The sequence below is a fragment of the Sodiomyces alcalophilus genome, assembly GCF_042370955.1.
Source record: "Sodiomyces alcalophilus JCM 7366 unplaced genomic scaffold ACRALscaffold_2, whole genome shotgun sequence".
NCBI lineage: Eukaryota > Fungi > Ascomycota > Sordariomycetes > Glomerellales > Plectosphaerellaceae > Sodiomyces > Sodiomyces alcalophilus.
Window position 1 is genome coordinate 507,901 of NW_027263533.1, and position 18,467 is coordinate 526,367.

Genomic DNA, 18,467 nt, shown 5'->3' on the forward strand with positions numbered 1-18,467 from the left:
TGACCTAGTTGGTCGCCTTATCCAACGCCGTCTAACCCGTGAGAAATGCGCCGTTGTTTGCGCGTCGTTCTAAGCAAGTAATGTACACTATCGTCGCATGTGTCCCCTTTCGCATCATGAATTCGCTGCGCATCGGCACTCTATACCTCGAACCCAAAGCCCTTCATGCAGTCTTTGTATTTTTGGATGGTGGGGAGGCAGTCCTTGGCCGGGTCGGGGGCGTTGGAGAACAGCATGCACTCGTCGCGCTTGGCTTTTTCGTCTTTGCAGACGCAGCAGGGCTACAGCTCGGTCAGATTCGTTTTCGGTTTGTAAAGGACACACTGGTGTATAAAGGACTGGGGTTGGCGATTTGCGCACCTTGGGCTTCTCCTGTTGCGTGGTTGCCGGCGCGGCGGCGGGGTTGTTGAGGGTAGCTGCCGAATAAAGTGTTAGTCTATTGAATCTGAGAGCATGGACGAAGATGACGTACGGATAGTGGCGGCTTGAGAGGACATTGTGACGGCGATGTATGGAAGCGGAATTGCGTGCGTCGATAAATTGATTCGCTGATCGTGAGTTGTTTGGTTATAGAATGGTTTATTTCTGTTATTTTATTTTGGGTATTTTCGTCCTGTTATCGGACCATGATTTGTTGATTTGTCAGGTCGGTCGGTTGAATTCTCCGAATACTCGGCATTCGGCGTCGATTGAGTGGTCACCAAAACCATCACGCGGTCACGTGATCGCCTCGTCCCGTACGAGTACAGGTACCTTTGGAATACGGATGTGGCTGATGATTTACGAGTGTCGTCCCGTTACCGTTGTACCTCTACTTCAAAGCTAATTGGTCATAGACCGTGAGTGACCCACCTTTACCTGCAAGCTCTCAACGCGCTCCTCGAGAACAGACGACGACGCGACTTTCTCCATTCTCTAGGCCCAGACAGGACCGCCGCTTGGATATCGTCGACATCACCAACCGACCAACCTGCATAATGGCGCCAGAGAAGAAACAGAGGTCCTTGACAAGCTTCTTCCAGTCGCAGTCCAAGTCGGAAACCCAGTCTCCCTCTCAGGAACCCCGTTCACCCCATCAGTCCTCTCAACCCTCCCTACCCTCTCTACCAGGCAGTGCCCGCAAGCGAACCCTTGAAGAAGATGCGGACAGGATCAACAAGCCGGCAAAAAGGTCCAAGGGGATGAACGAGGAAGTGGGGGAGAAAGATGCGAATCAATTATCCTCCCCTACATCTAATCGACGAGCCATTACTGGCAACTCTGCCCTCCCATCATCGTCAAGGACCGAACGATATCTATACGAAGAACCAGGCGCATCTAATCATGTACCGGTAGATGGCGAAGAAGAAGAGATGGATGACTCTCACTCCAAGCAAAGGAAAGAAGAGCTGCATAGAAAATTCGTCAAGAAGCTCGGCCACGCCGACAGCATGCTCCGAGGGGGCCGCTGGAACGGCGGCGACGAAGCGGCAGCCGTAATGGTGGACGAAAACGGCGGCGAAGATGCCGACGATGTTGACGACGAGCCCGCCCCTCCACCGAAACCCACCAGAAAGACAGGCGGCGGTGCGAGGGCGAACAAGAAGCTCACTCCCATGGAGCTCCAGTTCCTCGAGATCAAGAGGAACCATCTCGACACCATCCTCATCGTCGAAGTGGGCTACAAGTTTCGTTTCTTCGGCGAAGACGCCCGCATCGCCTCCAAGGAGCTTGGTATCGTCTGCATTCCCGGAAAATACCGCTACGACGAGCACCCGTCCGAAGCGCACTGGGATCGCTTCGCCTCGGCCAGCATTCCCGTCCACCGCCTCTCCGTCCACGCCAAACGTCTCGTTGCCGCCGGCCACAAGGTCGGTGTCGTCCGCCAGATCGAGACGGCCGCCCTCAAGAAGGCTGGCGACAACCGAAACGCCCCCTTTATCCGGAAACTCACAAACGTCTACACCAAGGGCACCTACATCGACGAGACGGGGGACCTCGACTCGAACGCCGACGGCGGTGCCCCCTCTGGCGGCTACCTTCTCTGCATCACCGAGACGCCGTCCAAGGGCCACGGTACCGATGAGAAGGTCGACGTCGGCATCGTGGCCGTGCAGCCGGCCACGGGTGATATCATCTACGATAACTTTGAAGATGGGTTCATGCGTAGCGAGATTGAAACGCGGCTTCTTCACATCTCGCCCTGCGAGTTCGTCATCGTCGGCGACCTGACGAAAGGGACCGACAAGATGATCCAACACCTCGCCGGGAGCAGCACCAACGTCTTTGGCGACCGCAGTCGTGTCGAGCGCGTCCCTCGTTCCAAGACCATGGCCGCCGAGGCCTACTCGCACGTCGCGCAGTTTTACGCGGGCAAACTGAAGAGCGACAAGGCCGCTGACGCCGACGGTGATGCTGACGCCGACAAGAAAAACGGCCGGGCCAATCTCCTTCTCGATAAAGTGCTGCATCTTCCCGAACCCGTGACCATTTGCCTCTCGGCCATGATCAACCACCTCAAGGAGTACGGCCTGGAACACATCTTCGACCTGACCAAGTACTTCCAGAGCTTCACCACCCGCCAGCACATGCTCATCAACGGCTCCACCCTCGAGAGCCTCGAAATCTACCGCAACTCCACCGACCACGCCGAGCGCGGCAGCCTCTTCTGGGCCCTCGACAAGACCACCACCCGCTTCGGCCAGCGCCTCCTCCGCCGCTGGGTCGGCAGGCCACTCCTCGACCAGGACCGCCTCGAGGAGCGCGTCGCCGCCGTCGACGAGCTCGCCCGCGGCCAGGCCACCGCCCACGTCGACAAGCTCGAGACCCTGCTGGCCGGCATCAAGACGGACCTCGAACGCAGCCTCATCCGCATCTACTACGGCAAGTGCTCGCGCCCCGAGCTCCTCGCCGTCCTGCAGACCCTCCAGCGCATCGCCTCGCAGTACGTCGCCGTCCGATCCGCCCAGGACACCGGCTTCGCCTCGCCCCTCCTGACCGACGCCATCCTGGCCCTGCCGCGCATCCGCGAGCCCGTCGTCGCCTTCCTCGACAAGATCAACGCCGACGCCGCCCGCCGCGACGACAAGTACAACTTCTTCCGCGAGGCCGAGCAAAACGACGACATCCAGGACCACAAGATGGGCATCGTCTCGGTCGAGCAGGAACTCGACGACCACCGCCGCGACGCCGCCGCCAAGCTCGCCCGCTCCAAACCCGTCGACTACGCCACCGTCGCCGGCATCGAGTACCTCGTCGAGGTGTCCAACACCGACCTCAAGCGCGTGCCCGCCTCGTGGGCCAAGATCTCCGGCACAAGAAAGGTCTCCCGCTTCCACACCCCGGACGTCATCCGCCTCCTCGCCGAGCGCGACCAGCACCGCGAAGCCCTCGCCGCCGCCTGCGACGCCGCCTTTGCCGCCCTCCTCCGCTCCCTCGCCCAAGACGCCTACCAGCCCCTCCGAGACGCCGTCGCCTCCCTCGCCTCCCTCGACTGCCTCCTCTCCCTCTCCCGCGTCGCCCGCCTGCCCGGCTACACCCGCCCCACCTTCCTCCCGCCCTCCGCGCCCCCCCAAATCTCCATCGCCGCCGGCCGCCACCCCATCGCCGAACACACCCTCGCCGGCGGCTACATCCCCTTCTCCGCCTCGCTCGCCTCCCCCAGCCCGCTGGCCTATCTCATCACCGGCCCCAACATGGGCGGCAAGTCCTCCTTCGTCCGCGCCCTCGCCCTCCTCGCCCTCCTCGCCCAGATCGGCTCCTTCGTCCCCGCCGACTCCCTCACTCTGACCCTCGTCGACGCCATCCACGCCCGCATGGGCGCCCGCGACAATCTCTTCGCCGGTGAATCCACCTTCGCCCTCGAACTCTCCGAGACGTCCCGCGTCCTCCGCGCCGCCACCCCGCGCTCCCTCGTCCTCCTCGACGAGCTCGGCCGCGGCACCAGCACCCACGACGGCGCCGCCATCGCCCACGCCGTCCTCCACCACATCGTCCGCGAGACCCGCTGCCTCACCCTCTTCATCACCCACTACCAGAACCTCGCCCGCGTCGCCCAGGCCATCGGCAACGCGTCGTCCTCCCTCTCCCATGCCGACGACCACCGCGCCGCGCCCCTCGTCAAGAACGTCCACATGCGCTTCACCGCCACCAAGAAGACGGGCCAGCGCGCCGAGAACGGCCATGACAACACCGACGACCGTCCGCTGGGCGAAGACGGCGAGGAACTGCAAGGGGACGACGAAGCGTCCTCTGCAGACGAAGAGATCACCTTCCTCTACGAGGTTGGCGAGGGCGTGGCGCATCGTTCCTACGGTCTCAACGTCGCCCGCCTTGCCCGCATTCCGAGTAAAGTCATCAACCTGGCCGCCCGCAAGTCCCGGGAGATGGAATGGGACATGAGAGTCCGCAAACTACGGGGCACGGCTCACTTTTTGTCCCAGCTCGTCGCATCCGAGGATCAGCCAAGTGCCGCCGACCAGCTGGAGCACCTCATATCTAGTATTGAGCAACTCTAGATGGAGTTTTCGTCGTCTCACAGTGTCTCGCATCATACCTACCCAAGTGGCCGAATGGAAACCACTGTGTATTTAATCCCATGTCTTTTCTCACATTGTTATCTCAAGAGTAGTCAGTCGAGACATGTAATCTAAGGCACCAAAGCGAATAAATATTTCGGGAAGAAATGAACTACCTCACGAATACCTCGTTGCTCATTCCGAAGCGAAAAATCCCCGAGACAATTCATCGTCATTCGAAGATGCATCTCACGCCATATTCACCCCCGTGGGTCTTTGTCGGCCCAACCAACGCATGTCGCCAGAGACCGGTACTAAACGGGTGTCCTAATGCGTCCGAGACTTCAATAGTCCCAATAACCGACCATGCCTCTAGTCGAGTGAATTTCTTTTCTTTTCTCTAAGCCCAATGCCTCTATGCCTGTGTGTGCACACCTAATGCTATACGCCCAGTGGTATCGAGGAATGTAGGCGATAATGGTGTCATCAAAACCACTGAGCCGGTGCTGCTGGCCCGGTTTTACGGAAGTTATGTTATGGTTAGCAGGGTGGCCTCGGGCAGTGCAGGCCATCCGAAACTGGTTCATGCTGTTCGCGCTGATGAAAGATGTTCGCATATGCCGGACTTCATTCACCACTGGACTATTCATCAGCATGGGTTCCGGGTGCATCGACAAAGAGAAGAAGCAACTCACCTCAAACATACTGAATAAGGCGTAAATGATATATGAGAACTAGCAATAAGTAAGACGGCGATGGCTTTGTTATTTGTGTAGAGTGAACTTGGAGTGTTCTGCGTCTTCTTGTCTCCGAAAGATGTCCCGGCATCATGCCACGTTAAGAAATGAATTGGCGCGAGCTTCACATGGAGCTTCACATGTTTCCCATGTTACCCAGGTCGCCGTCGTAAAGCGTCTGCTGTTCCGATTGATCAAAGGAAAATGCCTGGTCATTCGGCATCCAACCGGCAGAAAAGAAAGCGCTGTGATCCATGCTGGGGCAAGTGCCCGACGAGCCGTTGATGGTATTCCAGGACTGGTTCTGGCGCGAAGAGGTAGGCTGGAAATATTGGGCCTGGAATGCGTCGCCGTATCCAGAGTCCATCTGACCTTGGAGAGAATTGCTTTGGGCCGCATGGCTACCCGAGCCCTGGCTGTCAGAGAACATGTCGTCTCCGAATGACGAGAGCATGGGCAGGGGAAGGAAATTTGGAGAATCCATGCTGGTTGACCATGCCGAACGAGGCTTCATGCCATTCTGCGCTGTACCGTAGGCACCCATGGCCTGAGCATTTTGCTGGTGCTGAGAGGTTATACCCTGAGATATCACATGGTTATTCTCCTTTCCTCCAAACACACGCAAGGGGAATGGTTTAATGGAAGGGGTTGGGGAAGAAAAATTCGAGCGCGCGTTTATATTCGAGTTGCGGGAGAGGGTCTGAAGGGGGAAACGAGAACGACGGCGAAATCTGTAACAGGGATCATCAATATACCATATCAGAACAAATCATGTAGCAGTCGGCAATGTCCGACCTTGACTCATTTTGACCCTCGATCGACATCTGCGAGGCTTTCGGAAGCAGGCGTGTTAATAATACATCATATACTGTGATTCATGGGAGACAAGAGACTCACCTCCAGAGTTCCCTTCATCGTCGCGGAAGATATCCGAGCCGGCGGTGGTCGAGCCCCCATCACGGTACGACTGGGTGGAGTTGCTCCGAGACAAGTCGACGGGCCACTGCTGGGCCATGTTGGAGGGCCGACCAGGCCTAGCCCTGGTGGCGGGCCCCGGAGCGAGGTCCCCATGGAGGTCCCCATGGAGGTCATCCTCTTCCTCGAAATCGTCTTCGAAATCTACGTCGAAATCATTCTGTGCCTGTTCAGCAATCCTAGTTATGGCCAGCGCAGCGCTACCACGCCTCGCCCTTCCCTCCACAGGTCCCTGGACTTGCCCATCAGCAGAAGGTCGTCTCTGCATCGTCCGAACCTGGGGTGCCATCGATGTGGCCACAGGTGCTTCCGGTTTGACTGCGGGCTTGGATGCTGTGGTCCTTGCCTTTTTCGCCTTTGGTGCCTTCTAAGTCCCGGGGCAGATGAGCATGACCGTACGAAGGAATGGGGCATGGGGTAACTCACCGGCATCACTTCCTCCTCGGTAGCGCTCTCATATATATCACGGGTCCGTTCGATGGTCAGGTTCTTGTCACAGACCATCAAGGTGGGTTGGATAGCCGACGATTCACGCATCATCCTGGTCACAACAGAGCTGTCCTTGCGTTGATTCCGCTTCCTCTTGTTCTCCGGGGTTGCCGAGTCGAACATGTCCATTCCGGGCCAGAAGACCCCTTTCAGCTTCATTCGCTCATTTCCGGGTTCCGACTCGTTGTCGGAAAGGAAGCAGAGTTCAGGTGAACGTGCGTCCTCGAAGGCAGGGTCGTCTTCAAAGTAGGGCATGGGCTGCAGGGACATGCTGCTGGAGCCGAGGCCGAAGGAGCTGCTATTCGTGGGACTTCCGTTGAAATCAAAGCCGTGTCCATGGAAGCCGAGCTGCTCTCCGGCAGGACTCTGCCTAAAGGCAGCACCTTCTCCAACCTCCCTCTTGACGTCCGTGTCGTTTGCTTTTCTCTTCTTAGACGACTGGTCATGGTTTCACGTGAGTTAGCAATAAATCCAGGAATGCAATGGATGGCCAAGGGGGCTTAGAGGCATGGGTTGAAAGCTTACCGTAGTTTGGCTGGGGCCTCTTTTACGTTTGGCCACCTCTCCCTCTTCTCGCGCCTGTCTCTTCTTTTCCTTGTCATTCATGCGGTCGGCAAGCATCTTACTGATATTGTTCTCCTTGAACCAGACATCGTACTCGTCGATGATCTTCATTGCTGTCGGGTCCGTTTTGGTGGACGCCTTAACACGTGCATCGAATTCGAATTTGGTGTGGCCACGGGAACCCAAGTGGGTAAGGAGGTGGGAAAGGTCAGAAAAGGTCGGTCGATGGGGGCAGGCCGAACAAAACAGCGGAACGGTCGACGGGGCGGCTTTGGAGGTCTTGCGCCGCTTCGCAGGGCCATCTGCAGAGTCCAACTTGGATTGTTCGCCGTCATCCGACGTACTGGCCGTCTTGGCGAGAGACTGGACTTCCGTGTGAACGGTATCAGGCGAGTCACGGGGTCTCGAAATGAGATGATCGGTTGAGGGAAGGGATGGAGGCAGCCCGTTAGCGTGTCCCAGACCAATGTCGTCGGAAGTGAATCCAAGACCACCATGCTGGAACAGGTCAAGACTGGGCAGCGTATTTCGAGAGAGGCCATAGGCCGGCGAGATGGTCGGGGTGGGAGCTTCCGAGGGGGAGGGTTCGGAACCCAGGGGCTGAGAGGCAGCCACTGCCATGCTCTATTACCAGGTCCGTTAGCAACCCATCGATATGTTATCAAGATATACCGAAAATGACGAACGGATCCGCGAGCCATATCAAGCGGCCACCTGGGCCTGAGAGAGGATTGGCAAACCAACAAATGAACAAACCAACGAGAGCCAAACCACGAGACAACGGCGTAGAGAACAAGCGAATGTACAGTGAGCAACCAAGGCGTTTCTTTTCCTAGGCTTGGAACCGGGGCTCACAACTCGGGCGGTTCCGTGATTGAAGCGGGATCGGTAAGGAGTGTGGAGTGAGTGGGACGAGCAGTTGGAAGCAATGGAAAGCAAAACGAAGACCAGACCAACGCCCCCGGCCAAGATATCTACCAGCGACCTGGCCTAGCAGGACAAACGACTGAAGGAGACGGATCCGGTGAAGCAGTTGGACCGTGAAGGAAAAGAAGAAGAAGAAGAACGACAGGCAATATGAAGGGATAATACAACACGGCCGGATTGACCAGCCTACCCGACCACGGCATCAAGGTCCTCCGGGGAAGCCAAGTAGACTCGAGGACAAACCGCCAGGATAACCAGGTAGGTAGGCAGGCATCTCTCGCCTTGGGAAGGGGAAAGAAATAAATGTGGAGGAACTTACCACTTCATGGAGTTCATCATCTAGGAGGGATTCGAGCTCCTGGTAAGCTCTGGCCTCGTCTCCAAGCTGCGTGCGAGGCATTGTGGCAAGGGCAACCGAGTTGCAGCGTCCATAACGGCGACGACAAGGTGCGCTGACCACGAAAGATCAAGAAGTGAGGAAGGAGGGTAAGAAGGCAGGTACCGCGGAGTGCAGTAGCTTGGACTTGGTCGGAACTTCCGTCTCGTCGAGCCTTCTCTGTAGGTTGGTAGGCAGGTAGATAGCCAAAGATTTCTGGTGTCTATGAACCTGGAGGGATTAAAGATTAGTATCATCCATGGAAGAATTTTCAGATGAGAGAAGGCACAACCAAGGAGATCGCGTGATCACTCACAAATGTACCAAGATACTTCCTAAAGGTTAAAAGGAAGCCAATGAAGCGCGCTGTGGCCGGAGACCAGTTCTCTAGGAATTCAACATCAGTATCCTGGAGATGTATCACGAACAAGCACGAAAGTGATGTAGCTGAGGATATCGTAGGTATAGATTTGGAATCGTATGCAAAACAGGCTGCAGTGGCTGGAAGAAAACGTCAAGGCATTGGCGTGATGATGGCGTCAAGCTCGCGAGTCTCTCCAGGACCTACGCGTTCACGCGTCACGGCTAGATATGCTAGGCAGACGTGTCGTGATGGTTTTGATACTACCACGCCGCCAGGGGATATTGGGATATCGAAATCATGGAGTAGCAGTATCAAGGAAGAGAGTTGGGCTTACTGAAAGCACGGCAGGGCCTAACGACGATACGCCTGGCAGGTAGGCGTTGGTTGTTGCGATCTTGTCGACTATACTCGATGGTGAAGTTCAGAGTTGTTGGGAAGGCGCGACCAAGGGTAGGAGAGTTGGAGGAAAGAAGGGGGGAGGCAGGTTAGGTAGAAGAAGGCACACAAATCCACACCCAGAAGAAGTCTTGTGTGTTATGCAGGTATCGGTTAAAGGCAAGGCAATAGGCGATGCACTCCGTAAGTTCGAGTAACTCGAAGTATCCAGAGATGTTGGGAGAGTTGTTTGATGGTCGCCGTTGCTGTCTGGAGAAAAGAGTCCGGGTTGTTCACATCCAGGAAGGAACAAGTGGATAGGGGTACGCACACTGTATTGAGTACTGTCCTAAGCCGGTACGTGACGTTGTGTCCGTAGCTAAATCACGCCCCGGGACCGCACCCACAAGCCTCTGTTGCCATGACGATGGGCCGGGTGAGTTGGAGTAGGTATGTCATGAATGCCTACCCACGATGGGCCTCCATGCTGCCACTTTGACGATCATGATTTGTGTTGGGCCATTGGTTCCTTGTCTCGACCTACCCAGCACCTAGATACCTTAGGTAGAACATTGGTCGATGTACTCTCTGTCCCGGTGGAAAGGGGAGGTAGGTAGTGCCCCGGTGCTCATACAGTAGATGGCATGGGAGAGCACAAGAGGAGAGTCAGCAACGTGGGGCTTTGATAAGGGACTTTGGGAGATGAATACCTTCACTGGGATGAAGAAGCAGAGTGTGGTCGACTTAGGGGCAGATAAGAATCGTTCATGGCCTTGTGCATACACAAGCTACGAAGCCGGAACGGCAGGGACGATGAGCGGTCCCAACATCGAGTGCCGAGGACCCGAGATAGACACACAATTTCGCATTGAGGGTCATTCATCATGGGCCTCGAGTATCAGGATCCAACGGCGCTGTTTGTACTTGTCAGAGTGCTCGTTTATTACTACCTCAGTTGGCGACCAACACTACGCGCGAATAATCGAGGATACTCACACGCAACTATTGTGTACTTCCATCCCTTGACCAAGCCATAGGTACCTAGATCATGCCGCGGACCACCTCCATGGAAAAGTGTGAGGCCCAGCAACCAATGTCCACGATAGAGCGGCCGGCGGAAGTGCAGTAAGTGCATCTCGGGCAGAGAATGTCTGAAGGCAAGCACAGGGCCCAATCGCATGGGGAATAGGCGATACCCATGAAAACGCAGACATGTTGCTCTTCTCTCGCCATCTGACCTGACTACCACGGGGAAGTGCGTCTAGCAGGTTATTCGATGGGTGAGAGGAAATTGGCAAAAAGCCACATCTAGTATATGGGTTATGGAGAACGGGACAGGCCAACGAGAAGAATGACTGGCGTGACAAATGCACCGCTCTCAAAACGTTCCATTGTGAGGAGACGAGCATCTCGTCAGGAGGGATCGTCCCGTTACCTTCCCATGGCCTGATCGATGCTTGCCTTTGGCATGCAGTACACAGGATTCACAGGTTCGAGTCCCGGGTAGTTGAGTAGGCTCAGTCCGGAGAGACCAAAAACCGTGTGCCAGACGTCTACCATGTTTCCCGGGCGGTCCGCGATTCCACCGAGCTCAGGATCCTGACAGCGGAGGATGAAGTTGATGAGCTGCTCCCGATCGATCCAATGCGTACGTCCGATCATGGCCAGGCTACTGAGGACCCACCAGCTGTAGCAGACGTCCTCCTTCTTTTCCGGGCGGCCATTGAGACCGCCCCCGGGAATCTGCCGTTCGCTGAGCCAGCGTCCCAGGTTATCGGCGTCGACGAGATCCAGACGCCCAGCGATAGACAAGGCCGCCACGCAGGTGAAGACCTGGCCGGCATGGGACTCGGCTCCGGGGCTGACACCATACCCGCCGTCGAAATTGGCACACGAGGCGACGTGTGCCACTGCCCTATCCACATCTACGAGGGACAGGAGGCCCAGGAGAGACAAGGCGTTGAGAGCGGCGTACAGGAACCGCGTGTCCTCTTCGCCAAACTCGTCCCCGGCAAAGGTTCCCGTGTCCCGGTTCTGCAGATCCGCGACAACTGTTGCCGGGATTAGACCGGGGGCAGAATGGAAAGAAGTGGAGGAGGAAATACTTACACTTTCCTACCTGCGCCTTTCCCGTGCCGCGCTTCTCAAGGACGTCTAGCGCGTCGAGCATGACCAGGATTTGGATGCCGTACAGGGTGGGAAGCATGTGGGCATCGTGGCCGGGGGCAGCGCCGAAGCCGCCGCTTGGGTGCTGGCATGAGAGGACAAAGTCGATGGTCTTGTCACGGGGAAGGGCATCGGGATGTCCCAGGAGATGCAGCGCGTTCAGGCCCCAGTACACGCCGTTGAGGCGAAGGTGTTCCGTAAGCCAGTAATCGTACTCGTCCTCTTTGGAGTCGAGACTCTGAATGTACTTTACATGGGCAGCTGTAACGAGCTTGAGCTCCTCTGGGAGGTTCTCGACGTGGCCGGTCATGATGCTCCCCGGCTAACGGACTGTTGGGGTGGGTGAGGATGCGAAATGTACGGATATAGGGAGAAAATGAAGGCATGGACGTTGGATGGATGTCGGATCATTATGCAGCACGGGACCCACCTTAGTCATCATGTATTACAAACAATGCGAAGCCACGGTCAACACGACTCGAATCGTCACGCAACAATGCAGTGCTTTTCAATTCATTCGTAGGAGAAGGTCGGGGAGTCGGGATCCATAAGGCTGACACAAAATTCCCAGTATACGGAGGAGTCGAGAACTGTAATAGATTTATACATACAACTCTCTGGAGACTGGTTGATGTACGAACTGAATCGGCGTCCAGCGAGTTCGGTCAACTCGCCAACCTTCATATGGGTGGTATCCTAGCTTCAGAGATGGGTTCACCTGCATCAAAACAGACGGATGGAGATATAATGCAAGCATGGCGTGAACCAAGGGGGATGTTTCTAAGCGCATGATGACATGGTATCGCAGTACGAACATCCGTGATGACAGGGGCCAGATCGGTCACACTGAAGTACTAATAGCGTCGCTCTACCGATATATCAACGAAGGGCGTGACGAAAGGGTGTGCAACGTCTGCAGGGTGAGTGTCAGTGAAGGAGAATAGGGCAACTTGCTTGTTCTGGCTGGGTTTTAATATCGTCACTGCAATTCCCGGCCGTTCAGAGTCGGCAGACGGGAAGGAGTAATACGGGAGGATACCGTAATGACAGAAAACCGGGGATCTTCTGATTACCTACTTCGTAGGTATGTACAGTGACGAGACAAAACTGTCGAGCCGATGTACTTACAACACCACGTTATAGGTAATAAGTGTGCGTGTACGTTGTAGGTAGGTACATCGGCTCGACTGTGTCAAGTTATGGTAAGGTAGGTTACGCACCTTGTGCTCCAGGTAATTGCGAATAATAATATGACAATGGCCTTCATGACCAGAGGGATTCCGATTCCGAGACGGTCTTACTTCGTACTGGTTTGGTTCAGTACCCACGTGTCGTTGTGACGAAGATTGGTTCTCCTTTGAGGTACGAATCGATCATGCCAGCCTGCCAGGTACCCGTCCTGGGAGGTTGACGATGCGTCGGGACAGGGTTGGCTACCCTTCAAAAGGTACACCCACTGTATCTTACCACCGTAGGTACTCCGGATTAACGTATTGGGGACACCATTGCGACTTGGTTCCCCTGCGTCTCCCTTTCCCACGTCCTCGATTCGACCCACTTGCCCAGGGATCGATCTCCTCACCATTTGTCCAATAGCAACCCGACATGCCGCTAATTCCATCGACCAAGCATCCGTCTCCTCCATCCCCATTTACCCCCCCTTTCCCCTTTCTACACTAGAGCGTGCTTTGTGTCTCGTACCAAAGAGTCCGTCGACTACCTAATCGACGCCCTTTGCTCGAGTGGAAGGGCTTCCTTTGCTCCCTAGTCTCATGATAATTTATTCTTTGTGGCTTTCCACCGCAAACAAGGACAGCATCTCCCTATCTCTCTCCCTGTAGACGACTTGCGAATACCGACATACCGACATGGCATTGAACAACGACCTGTGTCATTTCTCGGCACCCAACTAGCATGCATCCTTTGGCCGTACCAGCAACACGCCGCCTGCAACCCCGATCCCAAAGAATCCAGACGCCGCATCTCTCAGTCTGGTAATTTCCTTTTCCCGGACATTTTCCCATTGGCAGCCACATCCAATATTTTTTTCCTTCCCTCTCCGAGCAATCTCAGGCCTACACCACATTACACTGATGTATCGGCATTACTACGACATCCCTGCGCGTGCCAAACTCGAGACACGAACTACCCCCTCTGCGGCAGAGTGCGGACCAGGCGCGGCCTAGCCCACACTTGGTACCTTGAAACTTGGCTCTTGTTGACAGGCGGCGTGCCCCCTGGCCTTCAAAGCTTCTAGTCTTCCAAGGGCCTTCGCGAAGGCCAGTACCCAAAAAGCCTGTGCCTCTGGCCTCCCGTCGCCCGCCCGCACTTGCCCTTCTGAACTGTCGGCCACGAACAAATTGCCCTACTACAATGGGTCGCAAACCCGTTCCGCAGCCGTTGACGCTGCCTGGCTCTTCGTCTGCTTCGCCTGAAGACCGACAATCGCCGTCGGGCGAAACTCTCAGAGTCGTTCCTCCTAGTTCGGCCTCGTACTCCTCCCCACGAACACCCAGGTCCCCCTTTAGCAGGTTCTCGCCCAAAAAGTCTCAATCCATCTCTACCCACCGCTCGCCATCACCTTTGAACACCACCGAACAATCTTCGCGGCCAAAAACACGATCCCTAGAAGACTACGACGACGACGACGAGGACGACGAAGAAGGCGCGCAGCGATATCCGCACATTACATCTGCATTGTACCAACCCGCTGAAACGCCGACTCGGCCACACCACCAGCATAAGCCATCACAGTCTCATCAACAGCAGCACCAGAAACAACATCAGCCGGACGCTGCCGGGCACCATCGTGAACCGAACCGGCCATCCAAAAGCGGCTCCTTCTTCAACTTCAAAGGAAACAGCAAATCCGGTCACCAGCATTCATCTTCCAAAGGCGACCTCATGTCAAAGAACTCTGACACTTCGGCCAACGTTTCTACCAATAAAACCAACAATAAACTTGCAAAGAAATCAGGTATGCTGTATTTCCTTGTTTTCTTTCTGCCTCGCCTTTTTCCTTCGGTCAATCCTACCTGCTGTGCGCCCTGCCTCTGTTACTTTTGCAGTCGCACTTCTTTCATTGGCGCCATTGTCCATTTTGCGATGGTTCTTTATTTCCTTCCCTATTTTTGTAACACCGGGACTAACTAGATTGTGTTCGTCACACAAGTAGAAAAATCCCAGGCGAACCGTCTACATAACCCTACCGAGTCTTTGCCCTCCAAAGCCGAGCTGTCGTTAGCCTCCGCCAGTGCGATCCAGGAACCTCCTTCCTCTTACCAACCCTCCTCGAAGAAGAGCAAAACAAAGCCATTTTCACGCATCCATCGTACCAAATCCGGTCGCGACAAAGATAACCCAGGATCTCTGGACCATCATAACCCAGCCATCCTCATGCCAACTAGGGTCGCCGAACCTGAGAAGGCTCATCCCCTTATGAACCACAATACGGAACTCAGGGCGGCGCCTCTGGCAGCCGAGCGCTCTTTCCGAGATATGATGAGCTCGGCCGCCCGCAACCGCTCCGAGGACCGGGCGCCGTCCAGAGACAAAGAAAGCAAGGACAAGGCCGCGGCTCCGTCGTCGCTCCGAGAAAACACGGGATTCTTTCATGGCCTTCGCAACTCCTCGACCAAAGCAGCAGACATGATCAGTAAGGGTCTGTTTGGGAAGAGCATGCGCAGTGTTAGCAGCACCGAGCGCGAACCCATCGTTGATGACGAGAACTATGTCCTCAAGGTCATCAACCTCCCCCTGGTCGAGCAAACCCGCCTGACGCGCATTTCGAAACGGCTCGAGGACTCGAGAGACAAGACGGAGTTTTGGCTGCCCGCATTCCCATGGCGCGCCATTGACTACCTGAATTACAAAGGCTGTGATGTTGAGGGTCTGTACAGAATACCTGGGAGCGGTCCGCAGATCAAGAAGTGGCAACGACGTTTTGATGAAGGTATGCTTCCTTTTCCAGTCCCTCTTTGTCAACCCGTTCGGCATTAACATGTCCCCTATAGAATACGATGTCAATCTCTTCGAGCAGGATGACCTGTATGATATCAACATTATTGGCTCTATGCTCAAAGCTTGGCTTCGAGAGCTCCCTGACGAGCTCTTTCCGAAAGAGGCCCAAAATCGAGTCGCCAGGGAATGTGCTGGTGCGGAAACGGTACCTGAACTGCTGATCGAGGAGCTGTCGAACCTCCCGCCGTTCAACTACTATCTTCTCTTTGCCATTACTTGCCATCTGAGCCTCTTGCTTGCCCATTCGGACAAGAACAAGATGGATTTCCGCAACCTCTGCATTTGCTTCCAGCCCTGCATGAAGATCGACGTCTTCTGCTTCAAGTTTCTGGTTTGCGACTGGCGCGATTGCTGGCGAGGCTGCAAGTACGAGGCCAAATATATCGAGGAAGAGTATCAGCACTTCGATCTGCCTCCCCCTCAAAGCCTGTATATGGCCCAGGCGTTGCTACGAGAGCAGCAGTCCGCTCAGGATTCCCTGGCCAGACAGACGTCCCAGGGCCGCCCGGAGGCTCGGGAGTCGGCCGAGGATACGGAGGAACGGCAGCAGCCAATTCTCGTAGTCCCCGATGAGCGGGCCACATCTTCTGGCAGTAGCGAGCAGTCAAACGTTGGCCCCAGGCAGGCCGAGGAAGATTACGAACGGTCCAAGACGCCAAAGTCGCGGCCCAAGAAGAAGAAGCCGCTCCTGCTCCAAGATGCAAATGGTAGCGGAGGCTCCCACTCGACTGCGGACTCGGCCGCATCCGCGTCTGCGACCCTGACCATCGACAGCGACCAGTTGGAGACACCGAAACGCACCACGGAATTGCGACCACTATCGCCGATTAAGCCTTTATCGCCGCTTGGTTTCTGAATCTCTCTATCCAATACCCCCTTTGCGCACGTTTTATTTCCTTTACACAATACCCTGGACAGCATTGCGTGTACTCGGGCCTGTCTCATTCTTCTGACGATGACCTTATGCTGCTGACGACCTTTTCACCCATTCTGCCCCCACCTTTGCAAACTCGTTTTACTGGTTTTCTTTCTCACGCCCGAAAAAGCAGTCGACGGAGAGCTGTTTATGAGTTTCTCCTCACCAGCAGCTTGGGATTTTCGCAACGCTATGCTTTTCTTGCCCAGAGGCAGTCTGGCCACATGATGATCGACTGGATACGGTCATAGTATGGACCCTCTGACCTATGCGTTTCGTGCACTTGAGCAGACTCATGCCTTTTTTTTTTTTTGTTGTTTTGTTTTTGGCTTTTCTTCCAGACAGCAAGTTCACGGCGCGCATTGGGCGACGAAGGATCCGCAGTCGGAGTGGCAGGATAAACCACTCGTGGTATCATTGTTTTTTGTCGTTTGGCGTGTTTATGAATCGAGCGAGCTTGTTTCCTTTTTTTGAGCTGCTCGTTCGCGACAGCATGGACGGCATGGACGGCGGCCAGCAAGAATTTGGAGACTGCAGTCCACAGGATCAGACTCGAGGAAAGGTTGAGTACAAGGGGTGCGCTAGGCTCGGGTCTGATATGTACGTGTATGAATAGGTCGGCAGTTTGGAGTTACAAAGTCATTGCGCAATAGGAAAAACGGCACGACTGGATGGCATCCTGGCCGATGAGAGCCAGTGGGGGCGGTCTTTTGCTGATACACGGGGAAAACAAAAAAGGCGAATGCATTCACGACCGACAAGTTTACTGGATACGTGATGTGCTGGTGAAGAAGAAAACATGGCATGTTATATGGGTGTCTGCTCATCCAGACACGGCCGACTTTTTCCACCCTTGCCAACTCCCAAACGCCGTCGATGTAGTAGCATATTCGAGTCGTCCACCCCGCAAAACCGGTCCCCGGAGGAAGAGGGGCGAAGTCGCCGGGACAAAAGAAGGCACAGCACAATGCAGGGGTAGTAAACAGGGACGACGGTCCTGGTCCTGGCCTCCCCCGTCTCAAGCTTTCCTCCCCTTCTCGGCGTGGAGGGCATTCTTGCGCATCCTGCGCTCGTTCCTCTTGACGCGCTCCTTGCGCTCGCGGCGGCCGTCCATGCGCACCGAGGTGCCCTCCTTGCGGCGGCTTTCGGCCTCCGGGTCGACCTCGACGAGCCAGTCGTCCTCGCCCTTCTTGTTGAGGCCCTTGAACCCCCACTTGGGCCGCCACTCGCCCGACTCGTCGTCGTAGGCGAGGTTGCGGCGCTGCTCGCGCGTCTTGGGCTTGATGCCGCGCTTGGCGGCGAAGCGCTCCCACTTTGTGGGTTCCTTGGGCTTCGGGATGGGTTTCTCGCGCGGGAGCGGGGTCGAGGAGGGGGGGAGGGTGAGGAGGACGCCTTCGGCGTTGGCGGTGATGGGGCAGGTCGTCATGAGCTGGTTGATGAGGGCTGTGGTCGGGCGGGAAGGGGTTTTTGTGGTTAGTTTGGGATTATGTGTGCTTGGTTTTTCTTGAGAGCGCAGGGGCGGGTTACCTTGTGCGCCATCTCTTGCTACGTTGGCTAGAGATTCTTCGGGGCTGGAGGAATCGATCGTCACGGGGTTGGGGTCGGTTGTCATCAGAAGGCCAAGGTCTGTAGTCTTTGTTAGCGTCGGATTGTGTGATTATCATGGGGTAGAGGGCGGGCTCACCAAAGTAGTAGGGAGTCGGCCTGTCTACTGTCACAGACAGCTTTGTTTTGGTGGATGAGACTGCCATTGTGTTGGGTTGGCCTGGAATTATACGGTCGTATATGCGCAATTGGGATTTTCTGAAAGCATGTGCTGCTGATGTTTTTTGGGTCCCCGAATTTACGGTCACGTGTGGTGGTCCGTGCGCCATACCGTTCATGGTGCCCACCAAGGTGTGGGCTCGGTGAGCTACGACGATCTTGATCGGTGGGGCACAGGAATACTGCTTGGACGACAGGCAGGAGTACCGGTATTTGTACGCCCCCTGTTCGGTATTTGCTGTCCACTCAACCCCAAATAAGAAGGTAACGCGAGCGCGTGCATAAGTAAGATCTTGGC

The 18,467-nt window shown here is 55.6% G+C and overlaps 7 protein-coding genes across 7 annotated transcripts; 3 read left to right on the top strand and 4 right to left on the bottom strand.

The window, feature by feature from the left end:
* Positions 1 to 140: 140 nt before the first annotated feature.
* Positions 141 to 497, bottom strand: ACRALDRAFT_2039831 (uncharacterized protein; the record flags this gene model as incomplete). The annotated part of the gene is made up of 3 exons (XM_071020990.1): positions 141 to 281; positions 361 to 416; positions 473 to 497. 3 exons carry the CDS (start codon positions 495 to 497, stop codon positions 141 to 143), a joined length of 222 nt encoding a protein of 73 aa, XP_070876413.1.
* Positions 498 to 766: 269 nt separating this feature from the next.
* Positions 767 to 4,626, top strand: ACRALDRAFT_2016548 (uncharacterized protein; the record flags this gene model as incomplete). Its single annotated transcript, XM_071019848.1, has 4 exons — positions 767 to 786; positions 845 to 4,479; positions 4,520 to 4,562; positions 4,605 to 4,626. 4 exons carry the CDS (start codon positions 767 to 769, stop codon positions 4,624 to 4,626), a joined length of 3,720 nt encoding a protein of 1,239 aa, XP_070876414.1.
* Positions 4,627 to 5,369: 743 nt separating this feature from the next.
* On the bottom strand, positions 5,370 to 8,588 carry ACRALDRAFT_1067996 (uncharacterized protein; the record flags this gene model as incomplete). Its single annotated transcript, XM_071017510.1, has 6 exons — positions 5,370 to 5,813; positions 5,989 to 6,065; positions 6,131 to 6,575; positions 6,635 to 7,135; positions 7,223 to 7,885; positions 8,508 to 8,588. The coding sequence occupies 6 exons, from the start codon at positions 8,586 to 8,588 to the stop codon at positions 5,370 to 5,372; spliced, it is 2,211 nt and encodes a 736-aa protein (XP_070876415.1).
* Positions 8,589 to 10,734: 2,146 nt separating this feature from the next.
* On the bottom strand, positions 10,735 to 11,779 carry ACRALDRAFT_2099904 (uncharacterized protein; the record flags this gene model as incomplete). Its single annotated transcript, XM_071022978.1, has 2 exons — positions 10,735 to 11,354; positions 11,413 to 11,779. The coding sequence occupies 2 exons, from the start codon at positions 11,777 to 11,779 to the stop codon at positions 10,735 to 10,737; spliced, it is 987 nt and encodes a 328-aa protein (XP_070876416.1).
* A 130-nt stretch (positions 11,780 to 11,909) lies between these two features.
* ACRALDRAFT_206699 (uncharacterized protein) lies at positions 11,910 to 12,495 on the top strand (the record flags this gene model as incomplete). The annotated part of the gene is made up of 5 exons (XM_071022095.1): positions 11,910 to 11,970; positions 12,041 to 12,157; positions 12,202 to 12,229; positions 12,278 to 12,309; positions 12,395 to 12,495. 5 exons carry the CDS (start codon positions 11,910 to 11,912, stop codon positions 12,493 to 12,495), a joined length of 339 nt encoding a protein of 112 aa, XP_070876417.1.
* A 2,150-nt stretch (positions 12,496 to 14,645) lies between these two features.
* Positions 14,646 to 16,702, top strand: ACRALDRAFT_1047484 (uncharacterized protein). Its single transcript, XM_071015505.1, has 3 exons — positions 14,646 to 15,421; positions 15,483 to 16,051; positions 16,163 to 16,702. The coding sequence occupies exons 1-3, from the start codon at positions 14,866 to 14,868 to the stop codon at positions 16,343 to 16,345; spliced, it is 1,308 nt and encodes a 435-aa protein (XP_070876418.1). The 5' UTR covers positions 14,646 to 14,865; the 3' UTR covers positions 16,346 to 16,702.
* Positions 16,703 to 16,732: 30 nt separating this feature from the next.
* ACRALDRAFT_1039701 (uncharacterized protein) lies at positions 16,733 to 18,200 on the bottom strand. Its single transcript, XM_071015147.1, has 3 exons — positions 18,090 to 18,200; positions 17,933 to 18,031; positions 16,733 to 17,848 (listed from the first exon to the last, which is right to left on the bottom strand). The coding sequence occupies exons 1-3, from the start codon at positions 18,154 to 18,156 to the stop codon at positions 17,424 to 17,426; spliced, it is 591 nt and encodes a 196-aa protein (XP_070876419.1). The 5' UTR covers positions 18,157 to 18,200; the 3' UTR covers positions 16,733 to 17,423.
* Positions 18,201 to 18,467: the final 267 nt, after the last annotated feature.